At 43.5% G+C, this 23,005-nt stretch overlaps 1 protein-coding gene across 1 annotated transcript; it reads right to left on the bottom strand.

The window, feature by feature from the left end:
* Positions 1–3,475: 3,475 nt before the first annotated feature.
* Positions 3,476–22,381, bottom strand: LOC115125859 (myotrophin-like). The gene is made up of 4 exons (XM_029655434.2): positions 22,125–22,381; positions 17,404–17,517; positions 12,304–12,387; positions 3,476–3,966 (listed from the first exon to the last, which is right to left on the bottom strand). Exons 1-4 carry the CDS (start codon positions 22,191–22,193, stop codon positions 3,880–3,882), a joined length of 354 nt encoding a protein of 117 aa, XP_029511294.1. The 5' UTR covers positions 22,194–22,381; the 3' UTR covers positions 3,476–3,879.
* Positions 22,382–23,005: the final 624 nt, after the last annotated feature.

Raw genomic sequence — 23,005 nt, 5'->3', positions numbered from 1 at the left:
AACAGGAGACAGGCAGAGACAATCATAGATAGAAAGACAAATCATTATTATTATAATGACCAGGATTTGTTAGTTAATTTGGCAGCATTTTGAGCTGGTTAATCACGAGCTCCAATCTACAAGGAATCTCTGTAGAAATAGAAAAAAAACTGGAGGAGAGAGGATAGTGTGTGTGTCCATGCGTGCACACACTAATTACTGCGTCTGGCAAGTATGTCTGTGAGACAGGACACTTAGTAATCAATCTGCTACTACTATTCCCTACATTATCAGGTTTAGAACATTCGCTTTGGTGAAACATAATGATGAACAGAACAGTGTTCTTTGTGAATTGGCATTTCACAAGTATGATATCTATTTGAGTCTAAATGCACGTATGTGGTTGCATAATCATTTATGGAAGAAAAAACAACTACAGTTGGTGCAGTTCTCTTTTCCATACAGAAGGTGGGAGTAGAGTTCAAGGGAACAGAAAGAAACCCATTGATCTTTATCATGTCTGACATGTATGTAAAATAGCCTTTTCTTTTCACTTCATTAATATATGAAACATTAGACCAACTCCCTGATATGAAGCGCTAGTTCAAACATAAGTTTTGATGTCTATTTGACCTCGTTCAAACATCAGTTTTGATGTCTATTTGACCTCGTTCAAACATCAGTTTTGATGTCTATTTGACCTGGTTCAAACATTGGTTCTGATGTCTATTTGACCCAGTCTTACTATCACATATAGAAAAGCCTTCCGATAAGCAGCACATCAAATAGATGGCCTCCAAGGGAGAATCTCATTCCATACTCCTCGCGTCTTCACTCCACTTTCCTCACCTACTTCTCAAAACCAATTGGATGAGAAAGTCAGAGGTCTCGGCCCTCTGACCTTCTCCTCCAGTGGGTTTTTAGGAGGCGGCGAGGAGGGAGGACATGAGTATGGAATTGAGATTCTCCCCTAGACTACCCACAGTATCTAAACTATTGGGAACGGCTTCCATTTTCAAGCAAATCATTATGGTTTGATTATAAAACAGGATCTCCCTCCCTGGTCTTGGCAGATAAAGCTCAGTTGAAAACACCGGAACTGCCTGTGAGCACGTCCGCAGGCCTGTGGAGAGAGGCAATTTATAGGCTAAATGAATTCTTATTTATCATCAGCCTAAATCATAGGTTTTTCTCATCACATATGAAGATTATTTGTGCCTCTGCATTGCAAAGACAGAAGGAAATTAAGTGCTTTATATTCCCAAGCAGAATTTCCTTGCCAATCAAGAATGGACGGACAGACAGTTGATCATCTCCAGTAATGCCTTTTAGAGAAGGAGGAAAAGCCTCTATAACAGAAGCACCATTGGATACCTGTCAGCCCGCCTACTTCTATAACAGAAATACCATTGGATACTAGGCAGCCCGCCCACTTCAGCCATATTCAAGATACTTCACAAACACGTACGTTAGCACTGTTCCAGTGTGCAGCTCTTTTCAATGATACCATTGTTTTAGATGGGGTGTGTGTCGAGTAATGGCCAATGGGCCAGGATGGAATGGGTTTCCTGACCTGAGCTTGTCCACGGTATTCTATTGACTGTCAAGGAGCATAACAGAACATAACATGCAATGTGTAGGGATGAAGAAAGAGGATTATGATCTCAGACGGTACAGAGCTGGCTCTTCACTAAGCCATGCGTCGTTTAGTGAAATATGAAAAAGACCTGGGCCCTGCCTTCACAGCACATTGTTGTGTTGTGTTTCAGACTGATGTCATGCTCTCAGTCCTCTGTACAGAGCAATGTGCCTGGTAGGTGACCCATGTCTACAAGCATCAGGGAAGCAACTCAATGGTCCCCCATACCATCAAGATACCTCATTCACCTCCTGAAAGACACACAGACCTATCGGAGGTGAAAAGGGAGGCTTTGTTCAGGTCAAGCTCATGAACACAGGCTGATTTCTATTGAGAAGCCAAAGGATATGAACAAAAAGACACCAGCGAAGGGAAAATAAAACACCAAGATGTCAGTGATAAACATCCCTTCCTCAAACCGCAGCCATTATTTTCTAATGTCATCCTACAGGCTGGAGAGAGCAGCAGAACTTGATAGTGTTCCATTGGCCCTTCACCCAATGGGAGGCAACTGGCTAGGTGTTAGTCAACGTCTAAGCAGAGGAGGGTATTTAACCAGGGGGAGAGCGAGCTAGCTAGTTCACCTGGGACTGGGGGCACTCTAGAGGCAGCAGTTAGTGAACAATATGAGCAAGTCATTTTTTCCCCCTGCCAGAGACACTCACCACTCAGAGAGCCCAGACAGTATAATGAGGAATCAATGGAATCAATAGCTGCTGCTTGTTATTCATTCAGGACAACCCACTGTGCTCCAGGCTCAGACACAGCTGGAGGGGGGCTTTGATGCTGCTGACAGTTTGACAAAGACACAAGCAATACTCAAGTCATTAAGATGGAGGGCATGGCTGTATACAAAGCACCTAGTATGGATCGCAGCCTCGCAGGTAAGTGGGTCCACAGACGTGTATAGCTGTATACAAAGGAACTAATATGGATTACAGTTAAGTGTACGCAGCACCGCTCAGAAGTGTCCGTTCAGAGTCAATGAGTGTTTTTCTATTTGTAAAGACTGACTGAAATGTGACAATACCAGTAGAAAACAAAATCAATGGATTACCACACAAAGAATAATAATTAAGATTTTTTATTTCAGTTTTCCCCTCACAACAATGCCAGAGAGAAAGTATTTTGTTACCATTGCATTGTAATTACTTGAAAGCAACCAAAAGAGGAAGGCAGCCATTTTGGAGAACGTAGCAGTAGAAGCAGTTCTGACATGCAGCAGAGCCGGCAGGTTAATCAAACCCAGAGAGCGAGAGGACGATCATTTCCCCGATCCACAGTTTGAACCCTAAACCCCTGTATATCCCTCCGTTCAGAGCCCACCCACCAAATTCACCTAATACAAAACACACTGCGGCAACAAAGGATTGCAGATCAGAACACGTTCAAAACTCACTCAAAAAGGGAAAAACATTATGCAATTCTAAATTGCATAATGGTCAATGTTGACATAATGACATCACTACACAGCAATGTTTTAATAACAGATTAATCCTTTGTAATAGCCAACGTGGTGATTGGTCAAGGGGGTATTTACGCTATTATACGTTAGAGTAACCTTGGTCATTAATGTTTAGTGTGATATGTTATCAGTAGAGGGTTACGTAGAGAGTGGGTAACCAATATTATTAGCAACCTAAACAGGACCTACCCTCTCATACAGTACAAAACCCCCTAGTTGAAGCGCTGGACAGTTAGCCAGTCAGGTCTACAGAGAAGAGCTACAGCACACAGCCAGGGGAAAGAGGCCATCTTACTGGGCTAATAGAATTCATCTTTACAACAGTTCTCCATCTAGCACAACTGATGTTTGGAAGATGAATATAACCAAGTGGTCTTACAATACTGAAAACGGCCAACAAAATTGAACACTATTGAATGTCTCCGGTTTTTCTGCCAACATCTTTGTGCAAGGAGTGCACACAGGACTTGAGAGCGATCATATTTAAGTGTTAAGCTCTACTCATTTTTTTTACATTGCATCCTTGTGTGTTCTGGGAGGGTCCAAGTCGGTGCTTTTCCCCTCAGTGTTTGGTCCCCAAGGGAGACATGATTGACAAGTCCATCCATTCAATGGCTACTGAAGAGGCAAGAAGAGAGAATCCCTACAACTTAAAAAACAAAACAAAAAAGGAAGAAAAAACACAAAAAGTGCAAACAGACAAAGCAGTGCTAAAGACAGAGGTCGGGGGAAGGGGTGTGTCCATCTGGTCTGTCTGGGGGACCACTGCTGCATCCGTCCCTTCTAGGCTCCCGTCTCACTTGAGGAGAGCCTTGATGGCGTCGGTCTCGGCTGCTTCGAAGGCGCTCTGTCCGTCTGGTCCTTTCTGCTCCTTGTCAGCTCCCTGGGGGACATGACAGGGAGACATTATGATCTGAGTGGAGCATCAAGGCCTCAACCTCAGTGTGAACCCGCTCTCTCAAAATGAACAACAGGCCAAGGTTAGAATCAGTGTTCACCCCCCCCCCCCCATCTAGCCCTCTACCCAAGGCCACAGGTTCAGCCCATCAGTAATGCTCTGTGACAGTGTGGGCCAACCTGCCTGTCCCCCTCAACCCACTCTGTGATGTGGTCTCTCACCCTCTCCAAGTGCATTCCAAAAGGAGAGGCAAGGCACTGCGCAGAATCACTGATTAACTCATCAACAAGCATCCCAAACTACTACTCATTATAGGTTCAAGATTAGCAAAGCTGTGCAGTGCCCTGCTCTGGCCGACTCCCTCTAACCCAATGTTTCTCTTCATCTCACTCACACACACACAGTTTTAGAACAAGACCGTGAAGGTGAATGAGGGTGAAGGGAATGCAGCAAGGGTTGCAAATAACGGACAAAGTGGGATAAAACGTACAAGACGACGAGTGGTTGAGCATTACCAGACCAACAACTTAAATGGAAAACTTTAGCCTCTTAGCGGGGGCTTACGGAGCCCAGGCAGAGAACACGCCATTGTCGAGTGGAGAAGCCTGACCCACTTTGAGTGCCAGGCAGAAAGTGTGTGTGTATGTGCTGCCAAAAGGGGCATCGGAGCGGGGCATCGGAGCGGGGCATCGGAGCGGGGCATCGGAGCGGGGCATCGGAGCACGGAGCGGGGCACCGGAGCGGGGCATCGGAGCGGGGCACCGGGGCGGGGCACCGGGGCGGGGCACGGGCTACAGGGATTAAACAGGACTGGTGGATACTGTCTTAGATAGAGATCTCTAAAATTGAGGGAAAAGCTCAATTTAAGAGTTTACTTGCATCTAACAATACAGTTTACAGTGTTCTGATGAAACTGAAAAGTTATATATTTTATTTTATTTACAATGACGACCTGGCTTAGTGAGATTGTATGGGTTTCAATATTCATAACAGGACCAAACTATCACCAAATAAATGTGGTAACACGGTTAAACAAAACAGCAATCTACAGACATGCAGCGAGAGCGCAAGCCTCAACACCTGTAGTTGGATGGTGTGTTAGTGAGGCATCTTGTGACCAAGCCTGGTGTTCTCCATGGTCATCGTGTTCTCAGCTCTAGTGGGCTGACAGCAAAGAGAACAAGGAGGAAGAGGAGGCGGAGGCTCTCTAGCTCAGGGTAAGTCATTAGCTAGCAGCTGGTACCGGTGGAGGAGGCCCTCTAGCTCAGGGTAAGTCATTAGCTAGCAGCTGGTACCGGTGGAGGAGGCCCTCTAGCTCAGGGTAAGTCATTAGCTAGCAGCTGGTACCGGTGGAGGAGGCCCTCTAGCTCAGGGGAAGTCATTAGCTAGCAGCTGGTACCGGTGGAGGAGGCCCTCTAGCTCAGGGGGAAGTCATTAGCTAGCAGCTGGTACCGGTGGAGGAGGCCCTCTAGCTCAGGGGAAGTCATTAGCTAGCAGCTGGTACCGGTGGAGGAGGCCCTCTAGCTCAGGGGAAGTCATTAGCTAGCAGCTGGTACCGGTGGAGGAGGCCCTCTAGCTCAGGGGAAGTCATTAGCTAGCAGCTGGTACCGGTGGAGGAGGCCCTCTAGCTCAGGGGAAGTCATTAGCTAGCAGCTGGTACCGGTGGAGGAGGCCCTCTAGCTCAGGGGAAGTCATTGGCTAGCAGCTGGTACCGGTGGAGGAGGCCCTCTAGCTCAGGGGAAGTCATTAGCTAGCAGCTGGTACCGGTGGAGGAGGCCCTCTAGCTCAGGGGAAGTCATTAGCTAGCAGCTGGTACCGGTGGTGGAGGACCCAGACGTAGCAGTACTCCACAGGCCTCATTTACACAACAGCACCACTTCACCCCGACGCTCACCTCAACAAGACTCCTAGTCAACACAGCCTGGGAGATGGCTGCTACCTAGCAGACTACCTACAGGAGCCTTCCAGCACCATCTAATGAGCATTCCCTGACTCATATAACTGGAGCTAGCGAGCTGTATTATCCAGTGAAGACCAACTCGTGTTGTCGTACACCGACACGGCTTCTCACTCTCCCTGGGCTCTACTGACAGGGGGGAGAAAACAACTGTAGACTTGAGGGACGTGGAGGAGGCCATCTACCATGGACATCCACCGGTCTCCACTTAGAATAATGAGCTAGTCTAAAATGGGAGTAATGATGGTAGCCAGTAATCACTGATGGCCTTAACAACATCCAGCCAGGAAGATATTGAGGCTGCAACTATTTTTTTAAATGTATTTAACCTTTAACTAGGCGAGTCAGTTAAGAACAAATTCTTATTTACAATGACGGCCTACCCCGGCAAGACCCGAACAGCGCTGGGCCAATTGTGCGCCGCCCAATCATGGCCGGATGCGATACAGCCTGAGCTAAGTGAGATGTAGGCCTGTCACAGCATCCTGGAGTGACAGAGCAAAACAACGCCACGGTGTGTGTGTGTAGTAATAGGGGTTATGTAAGTCTGCCTCTTGGCCGAGGTGTCCATTAAGTCTTCATTATGCCATTATTGAGTGGAAAGGAGAGACTGCCCATGCATAATCTATCAGGCCCTCAGATCTCCTCCCCTCAGGATTGGTTATAAGATGTGATGCTTACAGGAGTCCATCGACCCGCCCGCTCCAGTCAAGCGGCCGTGGGGCCGTTCACGGGGCATATTTTACATGGCCTTGAACGAGGGAGGAGAGGAAAGAAAGGAGAGATCGATATCTGTAGAGGGATGGAGAAATACTTCTGTTGGCTGCACTGTGCTCAAAGAAGAGGAAAAAGATCGGAGGGCTGTTTGACCAAAACACGAGCAGGGTGCTGATGTCTGTACTGCAAGACAACAGCGAGAGGGGGATGGCTGTACTGCAAGACAACAGCGAGAGGGGGATGGCTGTACTGCAAGACAACAGCGAGGGGGTGTCTGTACTGCAAGACAACAGCGGGAGGGGATGGGTGTCTGTACTGCAAGACAACAGCGGGAGGGGATGGGTGTCTGTACTGCAAGACAACAGCGGGAGGGGGATGGGTGTCTGTACTGCAAGACAACAGCGGGAGGGGATGGCTGGCTGTACTGCAAGACAACAGCGGGAGGGGGATGGCTGTACTGCAAGACAACAGCGGGAGGGGGATGGCTGTACTGCAAGACAACAGCGGGAGGGGGATGGCTGTACTGCAAGACAACAGCGGGAGGGGGATGGCTGTACTGCAAGACAACAGCGGGAGGGGGATGGCTGTACTGCAAGACAACAGCGGGAGGGGGATGGCTGTACTGCAAGACAACAGCGGGAGGGGGATGGCTGTACTGCAAGACAACAGCGAGGGGGATGGCTGTACTGCAAGACAACAGCGAGGGGGATGGCTGTACTGCAAGACAACAGCGAGGGGGATGGCTGTACTGCAAGACAACAGTGAGGGGGATGGCTGCGTAAGAAGCATTTTAAGGTCCTGGAGTGGCCTAGCCAGTCTCCAGATCTTAACCCCATAGAAAATCTTTGGAGGGAGTTGAAAGTCCTTGTTGCCCAGCAACAGCCCCAAAACATCACTGCTCTAGAGGAGATCTGCATGGAGGAATGGGCCAAAATACCAGCGACAGTGTGTGAAAACCTTGTGAAGACTTACAGAAAACGTTTGACCTCTGTCATTGCCAACAAAGGGTATATAACAAAGTATTGAGATAAACTTTTGTTATTGACCAAATACTTATTTTCCACCATAATTTGCAAATAAATTCATAAAAAAATCCTACAATGTGATTTTCTGGATTTTTTTTCTCATTTTGTCTATTGTAGTTGAAGTGTACCTATGATAAATTACAGGCCTCATCTTTTTAAGTGGGAGAAATTGCAATTGGTGGCTGACTAAGTACTTTTTTGCCCCACTGTATATGTAGCACAAAAGCTGTAAATAAAAAAAAACATATTTGTCCTCTGACAAGGGTTTAATAAAAGTAAAAGAGTGGGAGTTGTTAAGGGAGGTAGGGAGGGCTTCAGTGCTGATTCATAATTAACAAGCCCCGTGTTCTTCTGAAGCCGTCTCTCTGGCCTGTAGTCAAGGCAGCAACTCTCCCTCCCCCAGCATGCTGGCTGGTTAGGGTCAAACACAGGGTTAACAGGCCTTCGATAATTCAGGAACCACCCGTGGTCAGTCAGAGGTCAGCTCCCATGATGCTCAGGTGCACACTTCCGAGACTGTCAAGCATTTTGTCTAGAATGAATACTTGAGTTATCATGAATGATACATTCTGGTAGTAGTGGACTACCGATGCAGTATTCGATTCCTCTGAATGTTTCTTAAAGCTGAATAAATGAGCGGACACGAATCAATGAGAAGACATTCCAGCACTGGCCTGCTGTTGCTCTTGATGTGTAATAACAGTGTGGTTAAAGGTAGCCAGAGAGAAAGTGTTTCAGAGCTCCAGTCCTGCTGCTGTAGCTTCTGGCTGAAACGAGACATCAGGCTGCTGTGGAGTGGAGCGTCATCTCATATCTCCTCGCACTCCACTTCAGGCCTAACCCCTGTTGATGAGCCCTTGGCTGGCGGTGACCCGGGCCTGCCGTCGCCTGATGACAGACGCCACATTCTCATCTGCCAGATGGGGTCTCAATTGCTGACGTATAGCGCCGAGGCTGTCCTCGCCCCAAGAGGTGTTCATCTGGTTCCAGCCACATATCTCGGTCTCTGCATGTATCATGACTGTGTCCCATCCCTAAGAGGTGATCAGGTTCCAGCCACATATCTCGGTCTCTGCATGTATCGTGACTGTGTCCCATCCCTAAGAGGTGATCTGGTTCCAGCCACATATCTCGGTCTCTGCATGTATCGTGACTGTGTCCCATCCCTAAGAGGTGATCTGGTTCCAGCCACATATCTCGGTCTCTGCATGTATCGTGACTGTGTCCCCGCCCCAAGAGGTGATCTGGTTCCAGCCACATATCTCGGTCTCTGCATGTATCGTGACTGTGTCCCATCCCTAAGAAGTGATCTGGTTCCAGCCACATATCTCGGTCTCTGCATGTATCGTGACTGTGTCCCATCCCTAAGAAGTGATCTGGTTCCAGCCACATATCTCGGTCTCTGCATGTATCGTGACTGTGTCCCATCCCTAAGAAGTGATCTGGTTCCAGCCACATATCTCGGTCTCTGCATGTATCGTGACTGTGTCCCCGCCCCAAGAGGTGATCAGGTTCCAGCCACATATCTCGGTCTCTGCATGTATCGTGACTGTGTCCCATCCCTAAGAGGTGATCAGGTTCCAGCCACATATCTCGGTCTCTGCATGTATCGTGACTGTGTCCCATCCCTAAGAGGTGATCTGGTGCCATCCATATTAGAGGTCGACCGATTTAAAACTTTTTTTTCTTCCTTAAAAATAAAAAATATTTAAAAAATAAATAAAATAAAATTCGGCATGGCCTATTAATTAGGGCCGATTTCAAATGTTCATAACAATCTGTATTTTTGGACACCGATTACATTGCACTCCACGATGAGACTGTGGCCGGCTGACCACCTGTTACGCGAGTGCAGCAAGGAGTAACGGTAAGTTGCTAGCTGGCATTAAACGGATCTTACAAAAAACAATCAATAATCACTAGTTTTATCTAGCCTGTCCTGTGTTGCATATAATCGATGCGGTGCCTGTTCATTTATCATCGAATCACAGCCTACTTAGCCAAACAGGTGATGATTTAACAAGCGGATTCGCACTGTCGTTGTACCAAGGTACCTAGCCATTAAACATCCTTGCCTTTCTTAAAATCAATACACAAGTATATATTTTTTAAACCTGCATATTTAGTTAAAAGAAATTAATGTTAGCAGGCAATATTAACTAGGGAAATTGTCACTTCTCTTGCGTTCAGTGGAAGCAGAGTCAGTGTATACACAGTTTGGGCCGCCTGGCTCGTTGCGAACTGTGTGAAGACCATTTCTTCCTAACAAAGACCGTAATTAATTTGCTAAATTTGACATAATTATGACATAACATTGAAGGTTGTGCAATGTAACAGCAATATTTAGACTTATGGATGCCACCCGTTCGATAAAATACGTAACGGTTCCGTATTTCACTGAAAGAATAAACGTTTTGTTTTCTAAATGGTAGTTTCCGGATTTGACCATATTAATGACCTAAGGCTCGTATTTCTGTGTGTTGATTATATTATAATTAAGTCTATGATTTGATAGAACAGTCTGACTGAGCGGTGGTGGGCAGCAGCAGGCTCATAAGCATTCATCCAAACAGCACTTTCCTGCGTTTGCCAGCAGCTCTCAGCAATGCTTGAAGCACAGCGCTGTTTATGACTTCAAGCCTATCAACTCCCGAGATTAGGCTGGCAATACTATAGTGCCTAAGAACATCCAATAGTCAAAGGTATATGAAATACAAATGGTATAGAGAGAAATAGTCCTATAATTCCTATAATAACTACAACCTGAAACATCTTAACTAGGAATATTGAAGACTCATGTTAAAAGGAACCATCAGCATTCATATCTTCTGAGCAAGGAACTTAAACGTTAGCTTATTTTACATGGCACATATTGCACTTTTACTTTCTTCGCCAACACTGTGTTTTTGTGTTATTTAAACCAAACGGAACAGGTTTCATTATTTATTTGAGCCCAAATCGATTTTTATTTATGTATTATATTATGTTAGAGTTCATTCAGTATTGTTGTAATTGTCATTATTACATATATACTAAATAAAATGAAAAATAAAATAAAATTTGGCCGATCAATCGGCATCAGCTTTTTTTTTTGGTCCTCCAATAATCGGTACCGGCGTCAAAAAAAAAAAACAGAATCGGTCGACCTCTAATCCATATGATATCTCGGTCTCTGCATGCATCGTGACTGTGTCCCCTCCCAGTAGTGTTGGTGCCGGGTGATTTACGTGGCGGGTCGTGTCCGTAGGATGCAAAGAAAGGGGCGCCGCTTGGAGTTTGGACACCGGTGAGTGGAGTAAGTCCCTTAACTGCTGTGGCGCTGGATCACTCGGCGAGTGAGGCCGCCTACGCCACTCTGATAAGCGCGGCACGGTGCTTTTGTATACCCCACCTCGTTTAACCTGGCTGGGGCTGGGAGATGACCGATACTTACCCACTGGAAATATTAGCCTGTTGGTTTCCATTCTCACACAGTCAGAAACAAGAAAACACAAACATCCACATACAAATGCTGAGGCACACATACGTTTTATGAAAGTAATTTGTAATTGTACTGACATGTCGGCTCTCCCCAGATAGAGACCAGAGACATAAAATAAAAAGCACAATCACAAGGTAATGAAAGAAATGGCCATATTGTGCTTCTACCATGTGTTGTGCAGCTACGAGTGTGGGACAGAGGGGGTACATCCATTTCACAGCAGTTAGGCATGTTTTCAGGGGGCGCGAGAGAGAGAGAGAGGGGGCAGAGAGAGAGAGAGAGAGAGGGAGAGAGAGAGAGAGAGAGAGGAGGGGGAGAGGGGGAGAGAGGGATGGGGAGAGAGAGGGATGGGGAGAGAGAAAAGTGATATTAGCCTCCACAGGGCTTACTATTAGAGACATCTGTCATTTCTATGTGGCTGCACCACAGGTACCTCAGTGAGCCGGCATGCCATGATAGCAGCTGGGAAAACGTGAGCGGAATGAAAACACAACACAGTGAGTGACTGACTCCTCCACAAGGCAGTGCCCAAATCATGTCCTGTATGTACACAGTTCTGCATGAAACAAAATATGGTCTAAATCACTGCTCTACGACTGCACTGTGATAGTTACTGTGTACTAGGAATACGATTATTTTATAATTTGACAAAGATCACCTCTCAAAGAATACATAACATATCTGATTGTATGAATCCCAAAAATGGCAGCATTACAGGACTGTAAAAGCAGCTCCTTGGTGTTCAGGAAAAGTGTTGGCTCCTCACTACAGCGGTGGGTGACTGCCAGGACAGAGGTGTCACATTCAGCCATCGTATCATCTCCTCAGTGTTCCAGAGCTGAGTGAGACGTGTGTGTGTGTGTGTGTGTGTGTGGTGTGTGTGTGTGGAGCTAGCTAGTGGGATAGGAACAAAACAGCAGCAGTGCTGTGTGATGAAGTCTGAGAACATTCCAGCTCCCTCCACACAGAACAGAAGGTTTGGGCAGGCAGGACCAGACAGTCACTGAACATTCAGCCTTCATTGTAGTCCTTTGTCATACAGGAGTTACCGCATCAGCAGTTACACATCACACACAACTTCCAACACAGAAATGGCTCTGACGAGGGTAAAGACAGCTCTGTGCACGCGTGTGCAGCGTTACCTTTTCTAGCAGGATCTTGACACAGGTGAGGTGACCCTCGTACGTGGCAGAGAGCAGCGGAGTGATGTCATGTTTGTCTGGGGCCTGTGGGAGACCAAAGAAAGTGAAAAAAACACAAAAAAAAGGGAGTGAGCGGGTTTGTGCGTGGACAGGCAGCATACATCAGCAGACCAGTCGTCCCTGCCTCCAACACAAGGGCACTCTCGTTATCAGAGGAAATAACTCAGAGGGAGTGCTTTTATTTCTCTCCTTATCACGTCAATGAATTAGAGAGGAAACCCACTCTGCCACTATTTATCTCCCCTGTTTCAGGAGCCCTGGCTGGGCCCCTTATCTGAAGGGACTGGGGCCCTTATCTGAAGGGACTGGGGCCCCTTATCTGAAGGGACTGGGGCCCCTTATCTGAAGGGACTGGGGCCCCTTATCTGAAGGGACTGGGGGCCCCTTATCTGAAGGGACTGGGGGCCCCTTATCTGAAGGGACTGGGGGCCCCTTATCTGAAGGGACTGGGGGCCCCTTATCTGAAGGGACTGGGGGCCCCTTATCTGAAGGGACTGGGGGCCCCTTATCTGAAGGGACTGGGGGGCCCTTATCTGAAGGGACTGGGGGCCCCTTATCTGAAGGACTGGGGGCCCCTTAAAGGGACTGGGGGGCCCTTATCTGAAGGGACTGGGGGGCCCTTATCTGAAGGGACTGGGGGGCCCTTATCTGAAGGGACTGGGGGCCCTTATCTGAAGGGACTGGGGGCCCTTATCTGAAGGGACTGGGGGCCCTTATCTGAAGGGACTGGGGGCCCTTATCTGAAGGGACTGGGGGCCCTTATCTGAAGGGACTGGGGAAGAGAGACAGAGTTACACATTCTGTGGTGGGGGTGTTAGTGATACAAGACTAGAGGAAGCAAAATGGTGTAACAGCCAGACTGATGGATGTTGGAGTGAATGACAAGTCTGTTGGTGATCAGACCATGAGGCAGATAAGGGAGGTTGGGAGAGGACATGGCTCTACAGACTGTGTGCAGTGAGAGTCGGGCCTAGTTAACAAGCATTCCAAATTCACATTGGTACATTCAGGGTCAGAACGTCCAGTTCTAGCAAGTATCGCCTGAACGGTCAACACGTGTCTGTGTGAAACTAACTATAACGTCTTGGGTCAGTGACACCCATAAGCACGTTCAGGCTTGTGTGGCAATAATGAGGGGCTGAGACCAAATAAGAGCTTCGAATAAGGTTAAGAATTTCTAATATTAAGAATTGTTGCAAAACTGTACAATACGGTCACCTTCCCTAACTGGTAAATGCCACAACCATCACTCTACTCAATCCCATTGTAAAAGCAGATCGATTCCCTCCACTGCAGTGTGGTAATGGGTTGAGGCTCAGGGGAGCATTCTGACAGACTATGTGGTCTGGCCAGTTAGACTGTGCTGCTCTCTGCACACTAAGGGAATGGGGGGGGGCTTCAGGAGAATGACAAGTCCCTTATAACGGAGGAATCCCATTGGTCCAAATATAGAACTTAACCACTCTACATGTCTGAACAAAACTAGCAGAGTCTACAGTAGTTAAGTCATGTCGGTCTGAGTCGTTACTACAGTATGTGGTTGACTATAGTAGAAGCTTTGTATGAGTGGATTCAGAATAAGGGACTTGTTCTCTCTGGTACCATTAGGTCTATTCAATAAGCAAATGAATGCAAACACACAGAATGGAAAACACATAATTCCTTCCTCCTTGGGCATCAGTAATAACTGATCTCTAACGTGAGCAGATAGGTGACAGAGGGCTACCACCATAGCCTTCTTCCATATCAGTACTAATAAAATGGAGAGGGACTCAGAATACGGTTGTTAAATACTAACATCATAACAGCAGTAGGCCTATATTAACAGCAGTATTCTAATAACTGTATAACAGCAGTAGGCCTATATTAACAGCAGTATTTAATAACTGTATAACAGTAGTAGGCCTATATTAACAGCAGTATTCTAATAACTGTATAACAGTAGGCCTACATTAAGAGCAGTATTCTAATAACTGTATAACAGTAGTAGGCCTATATTAACAGCAGTATTCTAATAACTGTATAACAGTAGTAGGCCTATATTAACAGCAGTATTCTAATAACTGTATAACAGTAGGCCTACATTAAGAGCAGTATTCTAATAACTGTATAACAGCAGTAGGCCTACATTAAGAGCAGTATTCTAATAACTGTATAACAGCAGTAGGCCTACATTAACAGCAGTATTCTAATAACTGTATAACAGCAGTAGGCCTATATTAACAGCAGTATTCTAATAACTGTATAACAGTAGTAGGCCTATATTAACAGCAGTATTCTAATAACTGTATAACAGTAGTAGGCCTATATTAACAGCAGTATTCGAATAACTGTATAACAGTAGTAGGCCTATATTAACAGCAGTATTCTAATAACTGTATAACAGTAGGCCTACATTAAGAGCAGTATTCTAATAACTGTATAACAGTAGTAGGCCTATATTAACAGCAGTATTCTAATAACTGTATAACAGTAGGCCTACATTAAGAGCAGTATTCTAATAACTGTATAACAGCAGTAGGCCTACATTAAGAGCAGTATTCTAATAACTGTATAACAGCAGTAGGCCTATATTAACAGCAGTATTCTAATAACTGTATAACAGTAGGCCTATATTAACAAGAGTATTCTAATAACTGTATAACAGTAGGCCTATATTAACAGCAGTATTCTAATAACAATATAACAGTATTCTAATAACTGTATAACAGCAGTAGGACTATATTAACAGCAGTATTCTAATAACTGTATAGCAGTAGGCCTATATTAACAGCAGTATTCTAATAACTGTATAACAGTAGGCCTATATTAACAGCAGTATTCTAATAACTGTATAACAGCAGTAGGCCTACATTAAGAGCAGTATTCTAATAACTGTATAACAGCAGTAGGCCTACATTAAGAGCAGTATTCTAATAACTGTATAACAGCAGGCCTATATTAAGAGTATTCTAATAACAGCAGTAGGCCTATATTGACAGAAGTATTCTAATAACTGTATAACAGTAGGCCTATATTAACAGCAGTATTCTAATAACTGTATAACAGTAGGCCTATATTAACAGCAGTATTCTAATAACAGCAGTAGGCCTATATTGACAGAAGTATTCTAATAACTGTATAACAGTAGGCCTATATTGACAGCAGTATTCTGACAACTGTATAACAGTATTCTAATAACTGTATAACAGTAGTAGGCCTATATTAACAGCAGTATTCTAATAACTGTATAACAGTAGGCCTACATTAAGAGCAGTATTCTAATAACTGTATAACAGCAGTAGGCCTACATTAAGAGCAGTATTCTAATAACTGTATAACAGCAGTAGGCCTATATTAACAGCAGTATTCTAATAACTGTATAACAGCAGTAGGCCTATATTAACAGCAGTATTCTAATAACTGTATAACAGTAGGCCTATATTAACAAGAGTATTCTAATAACTGTATAACAGTAGGCCTATATTAACAGCAGTATTCTAATAACAATATAACAGTATTCTAATAACTGTATAACAGCAGTAGGACTATATTAACAGCAGTATTCTAATAACTGTATAGCAGTAGGCCTATATTAACAGCAGTATTCTAATAACTGTATAACAGTAGGCCTATATTAACAGCAGTATTCTAATAACTGTATAACAGCAGTAGGCCTACATTAAGAGCAGTATTCTAATAACTGTATAACAGCAGTAGGCCTACATTAAGAGCAGTATTCTAATAACTGTATAACAGCAGGCCTATATTAAGAGTATTCTAATAACAGCAGTAGGCCTATATTGACAGAAGTATTCTAATAACTGTATAACAGTAGGCCTATATTAACAGCAGTATTCTAATAACTGTATAACAGTAGGCCTATATTAACAGCAGTATTCTAATAACAGCAGTAGGCCTATATTAACAGCAGTATTCTAATAACTGTATAACAGCAGGCCTATATTAAGAGTATTCTAATAACAGCAGTAGGCCTATATTGACAGAAGTATTCTAATAACTGTATAACAGTAGGCCTATATTGACAGCAGTATTCTGACAACTGTATAACAGTATTCTAATAACTGTATAACAGTAGTAGGCCTATATTAACAGCAGTATTCTAATAACTGTATAACAGTAGGCCTACATTAAGAGCAGTATTCTAATAACTGTATAACAGCAGTAGGCCTACATTAAGAGCAGTATTCTAATAACTGTATAACAGCAGTAGGCCTACATTAACAGCAGTATTCTAATAACTGTATAACAGCAGTAGGCCTATATTAACAGCAGTATTCTAATAACTGTATAACAGTAGGCCTATATTAACAAGAGTATTCTAATAACTGTATAACAGTAGGCCTATATTAACAGCAGTATTCTAATAACAATATAACAGTATTCTAATAACTGTATAACAGCAGTAGGACTATATTAACAGCAGTATTCTAATAACTGTATAGCAGTAGGCCTATATTAACAGCAGTATTCTAATAACTGTATAACAGTAGGCCTATATTAACAGCAGTATTCTAATAACTGTATAACAGTAGGCCTATATTAACAGCAGTATTCTAATAACTGTATAACAGCAGTAGGCCTACATTAAGAGCAGTATTCTAATAACTGTATAACAGCAGTAGGCCTACATTAAGAGCAGTATTCTAATAACTGTATAACAGCAGGCCTATATTAAGAGTATTCTAATAACAGCAGTAGGCCTATATTGACAGAAGTATTCTAATAACTGTATAACAGTAGGCCTATATTAACAGCAGTATTCTAATAACAGCAGTAGGCCTATATTGACAGAAGTATTCTAATAACTGTATAACAGTAGGCCTATATTGACAGCAGTATTCTGACAACTGTATAACAGTATTCTAATAACTGTATAACAGTAGTAGGCCTATATTGACAGCAGTATTCTGACAACTGTATAACAGTATTCTAATAACTGTATAACAGCAGTAGGCCTATATTGACAGAAGTATTCAAATAACTGTATAACAGCAGTAGGCCTATATTGATAGCAGTATTCCCACTAGCAGCTCTTACATTAACATCTGCTCCCTTGGAGAGGAGGAACTCCAGCATCTCAGCCTGGCCACAGTCAGCAGCATAGTGCAGGGGCTTCCTGCCACCCTCCAGGGTCCTGTTCACATCCTCATCCTAAAACAAAATACAAACGGTTGAGATACCATCACCTACACAACATCCCCTTCTGTATCAAGACTCGGTCACCCGCTTGCTAAAAAGGAACAAACACTTACTGCATGGACATGCACACAGTTAATACAATCACATAACAGAAATCCTTTCTTGTGCCAGAAACACCCCTCAGTTAAAAAAACAAAGGCCGTCACACAACACGCCTCTTCCTAGAGTCTCCCTGCTGTGGTATTGCGAGGCCTCAAAATGTCAAGCCAGCAGGCGAGAGGAAAGACAGGCTCTGTAGCCACAGTCCATTGTGTGGAGCGGTGGGTAGTCCTGAAGAGACAACACTCATCACAGAGACGGGTCACTCAGACCGGGCAGCATAGTCAGTGCAATGTCATACCATAGCACCTTTCTCATTAGCTGGTTATGTGGCCTGAGGAAAGAAGACGGGAATGTATTCACCTGCTTAAGCATCCTGCAGAAAAATATATGCCAAGCAAAAACCATTGATTTCAAAGTTCAACAAAATCATACAGCTCTATGCACAGACAACTTTGAACAATTTCCACAGTGAAAAAAGAAACCTTGATGCAAAGTTTGGTAAAAATAAATAGGGTAAAATCTCTCAGTTTAGTGCAGTTATCAAACTTTGTTTTTGCATAGTTCTCCCTGTAAATGTGTTTTGTAAAATGTTCAGTGGAAATTGTTAAGAGTAGACAAGTCGTTGCGCATAGAGTTGTATGGTTTGCTAAACTTTGAAGTCAATGGTTTTTGTTTGAGTCTCCGCATAATTCCATTACCGCGTAACTGCCCTAAGGCAACAAGCCTATCAGGAGATGAGTCAGGGTCTGGGCTAGTTTTTGGCTGTGCTGGCCGGGCGTGATAATCAATCTGGCTCAGTAAAGGTTACAGCCAGGCTTTGGGTAATGCTAGCACCACTCACCTGCCTTCAAAAGCTTAAGCTAGACCGCACAGTGATCCAATGGATGCCGTTGCTGCAATTCATTGGATTTCTGAAGCTTGATAGGTCTCCATAACTCAGGTAAATGTAGCCTATGGTCGATCCATGTGTTGTAATCAGAGCTAATGTAGCCTGGTGAGAAAGGTTCCTATTGGATAAACAGACAGAAGCTGCAGACACTAGTTGCCCTTCCTGCAGTTCAAATATGAATACATATGAATGACAAACATAACGGCTAAACCCGACAGTGATGTGTAGTCAATCTGCTATCCTGTCACTAGCTGTATGACTGCGAGCATATATATATATGGTGGTGACACAGGTGAGCATGCCAGAGATGGGTCTCTGTGGGATATATATATCCCACAGAGACCCATCTCTGGCATGCTCACCTGTGTCACCATTCCCCTGAAGGTCAAGGAAAACAGATTCCATGCCTTAATTTTACACACAAGCCAACTGAATCCATTAGGCATGATGGTATCTCATCACCGTTCTAATAGTTTTCAAATATTACCTCCAGGAGCTGGGTAATATGGGGCCAATTTAAACGGTTTCATTGAGGGATATGGGAAACGACAGTGGATCAGTCTAATATCCACATGTGCAGTATGAAGTGTCTAGGAGCTGCCTGCTTTTGAAAAATCTTTGGCAACTGAATGGCCCAGATCTGAAACATTTCCATCCTATTGCAATTTAATTGTTATCTGGGATTATTGGGCTAGGTTTACACAGGCAGGCAAATTCTGATATTTTAGTCAATTACTGGCAAAACATCTGATTGGCCAAAAGACTAATTAGCGGCAAAAGATCAGAATTGGGTTGCCCGTGTAAACACAGCCTTTGAGATCAATATGAGTAATGCAGCAACTCAGTGCATTAGTAATGTCCTTGCGTTCCAAAAATCAGTAAAGACTTTTTTGAAATAGCTGTACTTCTGACTTTGATTAGACTCAATCACCAAAAGCTGAAAAGAAAGCAGAGCCTAAATACAGTCCACCCTAATGGTTAGGGCTAGACTGTTTCACAGCAGTTAGCTAATCAACTGATAGGTTGAGGTTGAGGATAAAGAATAGAGGTCTGATTGTCTAGCGCCAAGCCTACGGTCTAAACAAAATGCATAAAAAGACATGTTGCTTTTACATAGGAGCGCTACAGACCTAATGATTCATCAGTGTGGTTCAGCTTTCAACAATAGTTAGCCCCACAGCTATTTTAAGGGGTTCAACCTACACCAGACTAGCTAAACCTCAAACCACAGTATTATTTTTAGGTACTTCGCATAAAGATCCAATGCTTAGATACCTTATGTACTGTGTATTTGGGGGGAGTATTCAGACCCCTTCCCCTTTTCCACATTTTGTTACGTTACAGCCTTCTTCTACCCCACAATGACAAAGTGAAAATAGGGTAAGAAATGGTTGCAAATGTATTAAAATAAAAAAATCATGAATACCTTATTTACATATGTATTCAAATAAAAACAAATGTATTTGTCACATACACATGGTTAGCAGATGTTAATGCGAGTGTAGCGAAATGCTTGTGCTTCTAGTTCTGACAATGCAGTAATGACCAACGAGTAATCTAACATAACAATTCCAAAACTACTACCTTATACACACACAAGTGTAAAGGGTTTAAGATTTGTATTTTATTTATTCAGACACTTTGCTATGAGACTTGAAATTGAGCTGAAGTGCATCCTGTTTCTATTGACTGGACATGATTTGGAAATGCACACACCTGTCAAAGGTCCCACAGTTGACAGTGCATGTCAGAGCAAAAACCAAGCCATGAGGTCAAAGGAAATTGTCAACAGAGGTCCTAGACAGGATTGTGTCAAGGCACAGATATGGTGAAGGGTACCAAAAGATTTCTACAGCATTGAAGCTCCACAAGAACAGTGGCCTCCATCATTCTTGAAATTGAATTTGTTTGGAACCACCAAGACTCTTCCTAGAGCTGGCCGCCTGGCCAAACTGAGCAATCGGAGAAGGGCCTTGGTCAGGGAGATGGCCAAGAACCTGATGGTCACTGACAGAGCTCCAGAGTTCCTCTGTGGAAATGGGAGAACCTTCTAGAAGGACAACCATCTCTGCAGCATGCCACCAATCAGGCCTTTATGGTAGTGGCCAAACGGAAGCCACTTTTCTGTAAAAGGCACATGACAGCCCTAAAGGACTCTGACCATGAGAAACAACATTCTCAGGTCTGATGAAACCAAGATTGACACTTGTCCCAAAGAGTATAATGTCATTGAGTGGCCCAACCAGAGCCTGGACTTGAACCTGATCGAACATCTCTGGAGAGGCCTGAAAATAGCTGCAGCAATGCTCCCCATCCAACCTGACAGAGCTTGGAGAAGTCCTGCAGAGAAGAATGGGAGAAACTCCAAAAATACAGGCGTACCAAGCTTGTAGCATCATACCCTAGACTCAAGGCTGTAATCGCTGCCAAAGGTGCTTCAACAAAGTACTGAGTAAAAGGGTCTGAAAACTTATGCAAATGTGAACATTTGTTTTTTAATACATTTGCAAAAATGTCTAAAAACCTGTTTTTGCCTTGTCATTATGGGGTAGTGTGTAGATTGTTGAGGGATTATTCTAAAAAGAAAGAAAGGATAAGGCTGAAATGTAACAAAATGTGGAAATAGTCTAGGGGTCTGAATACTTTCCAAATGCATGGTGTGTGCCTGGAATGTAGGCCTACAGAGAATGCAACATTGGTGATAAAATTCAAGGAGATGCCTACAAAACGACTGCCACCATTAAAGTGTTCTTCAAATATGATTGATTCAAGTTTGAGTATTTTATGTCTAGAATTTGACCAAAATAAGTTAGTCTAAAATGACCAGTTTACAGACCAATAGCTAATGTTTCACTGCTCTAAAAATGGCATAGGTGTGGCCTGAAAATGTGAGACCCAGTCAGTATGGAGGCTGAATGATAAGATTTGCCGGAACATCCTCATTCAAAGTAGAGCGCAAACAAGTATTATGATTAGGCCTACTTCATGGTTTCAACAGCATTACGTTAGCAAGCTAGCCATCTAGATAGATCTGCCTTGCAACAAAGCTCTGAGACACCCGCACACTAGCTAGCTGTCACAACACGGGCCTGTGGATTTGGCTATAGCTAGTTTGGCTGCTTGCTAAAACCAACCATGACTGATTCTCAAGCAGGAGCCAATTATCTAGCTAAATAGATAGTTAACGTTAGCTAGGTACTTGACCATATATATGCTTGTCTGTAGAACTTTAGTCATTCATTAGGCAATGGCAAACAGACACACACCGATACACAGTGATTGAATCAGATTACAAGTGGTTGCAGTAGCTCGCTAACCATCTGTTTAGCATGGTAGTTTGTTAAAGCTAGCTATCTAACAATTTACCCAATCTAGCTACCGATTGTTTTACAAACGTTTGTAAAAGCAAACCTTCTAGCTAGGTAACTACAGTGAGTTGGTGATAGTTAGGTGAACGGATAGTTAGCTAATGTATGTACACTAAGCTAGCTATGAAAGTTAGCTACCTACCTAGCTAACCTTGCAATGCCATGGCTAGCTAACGTTTGCTAGCTATACAGACAAAACATAGCTAGCTAGCGCACATAGCTGGCTGATTTGCGAGTAAGATAGCTACAGTATATCGTACCTTCATTAGAGTCTTAACCTCGTCAAGGTCTCCATTTTTCAAGGCCCACATCAATTCTTTATCCCCCATTTTCTTGTGTTCCAAGAGTTCACTGTGGCTTCCCTAATGAAAAAGGCAGCTGTCAAACTTCTCTCAAGGCAAGCAGTTCTTGACAGATCACTCCGTAGTCAATGGAAGGCGGCTATAAAATTTGCAGCGTTAAAGGAATTAAATAATTTGCTAAATTGAACACCTGGTACTTCTATAGTGCACTGCAGGCAATTGTTAAAAAATAAAGTTTCAAAGAAAGGACAGCAGAGGGGTCCGCCTTTCTCTCATGAAGCGTTTCCGATGCCGCACACCCGGAAGTTAACCTTTCCTTCATTTTTTTTATTTTTTTATTTTTTTAATATATTTTTTTATTAACAACAAATCAATACATAAAGCACATGAGGGAACACAAGCATACATAGATTACAAACAATGGACAATCGAGCTAGGGGGTACAATATCACATTACAATTACACAAGGACCTTAAGGGACATGCATATACTTACAATTCTAACAGCTTTTTTGTTAGTAGAGCATTTAACCGTCTTAAAATACAGTTCAATTTCTTTTTGTAGGATACGAAAATGTGGTTTTCTGTTTGTAAATTTACATTTGTGTATATGAAATTTGGCCAAAAGAATAATGAAATTAATTACATAAAAATGATTCCGCTTATTTCTATTGTATGTAAAGAATCCAAACAGTACATCTCTCCACAATAGTGTAAAATCTTCATAAATGTGTTCAATTATAAACCTACTGATGTCTTGCCACAGTTTTCTTACATGCATACAATGCCAAAAAAGATGCACAACTGTTTCTGGGTGGTCATTACAAAAGGAGCAATTTG

The sequence above is a fragment of the Oncorhynchus nerka genome, linkage group LG8 (assembly GCF_034236695.1).
Source record: "Oncorhynchus nerka isolate Pitt River linkage group LG8, Oner_Uvic_2.0, whole genome shotgun sequence".
Classification (NCBI taxonomy): Eukaryota; Metazoa; Chordata; class Actinopteri; order Salmoniformes; family Salmonidae; genus Oncorhynchus; species Oncorhynchus nerka.
This window is presented reverse-complemented; position numbering and strand designations above follow the sequence as displayed.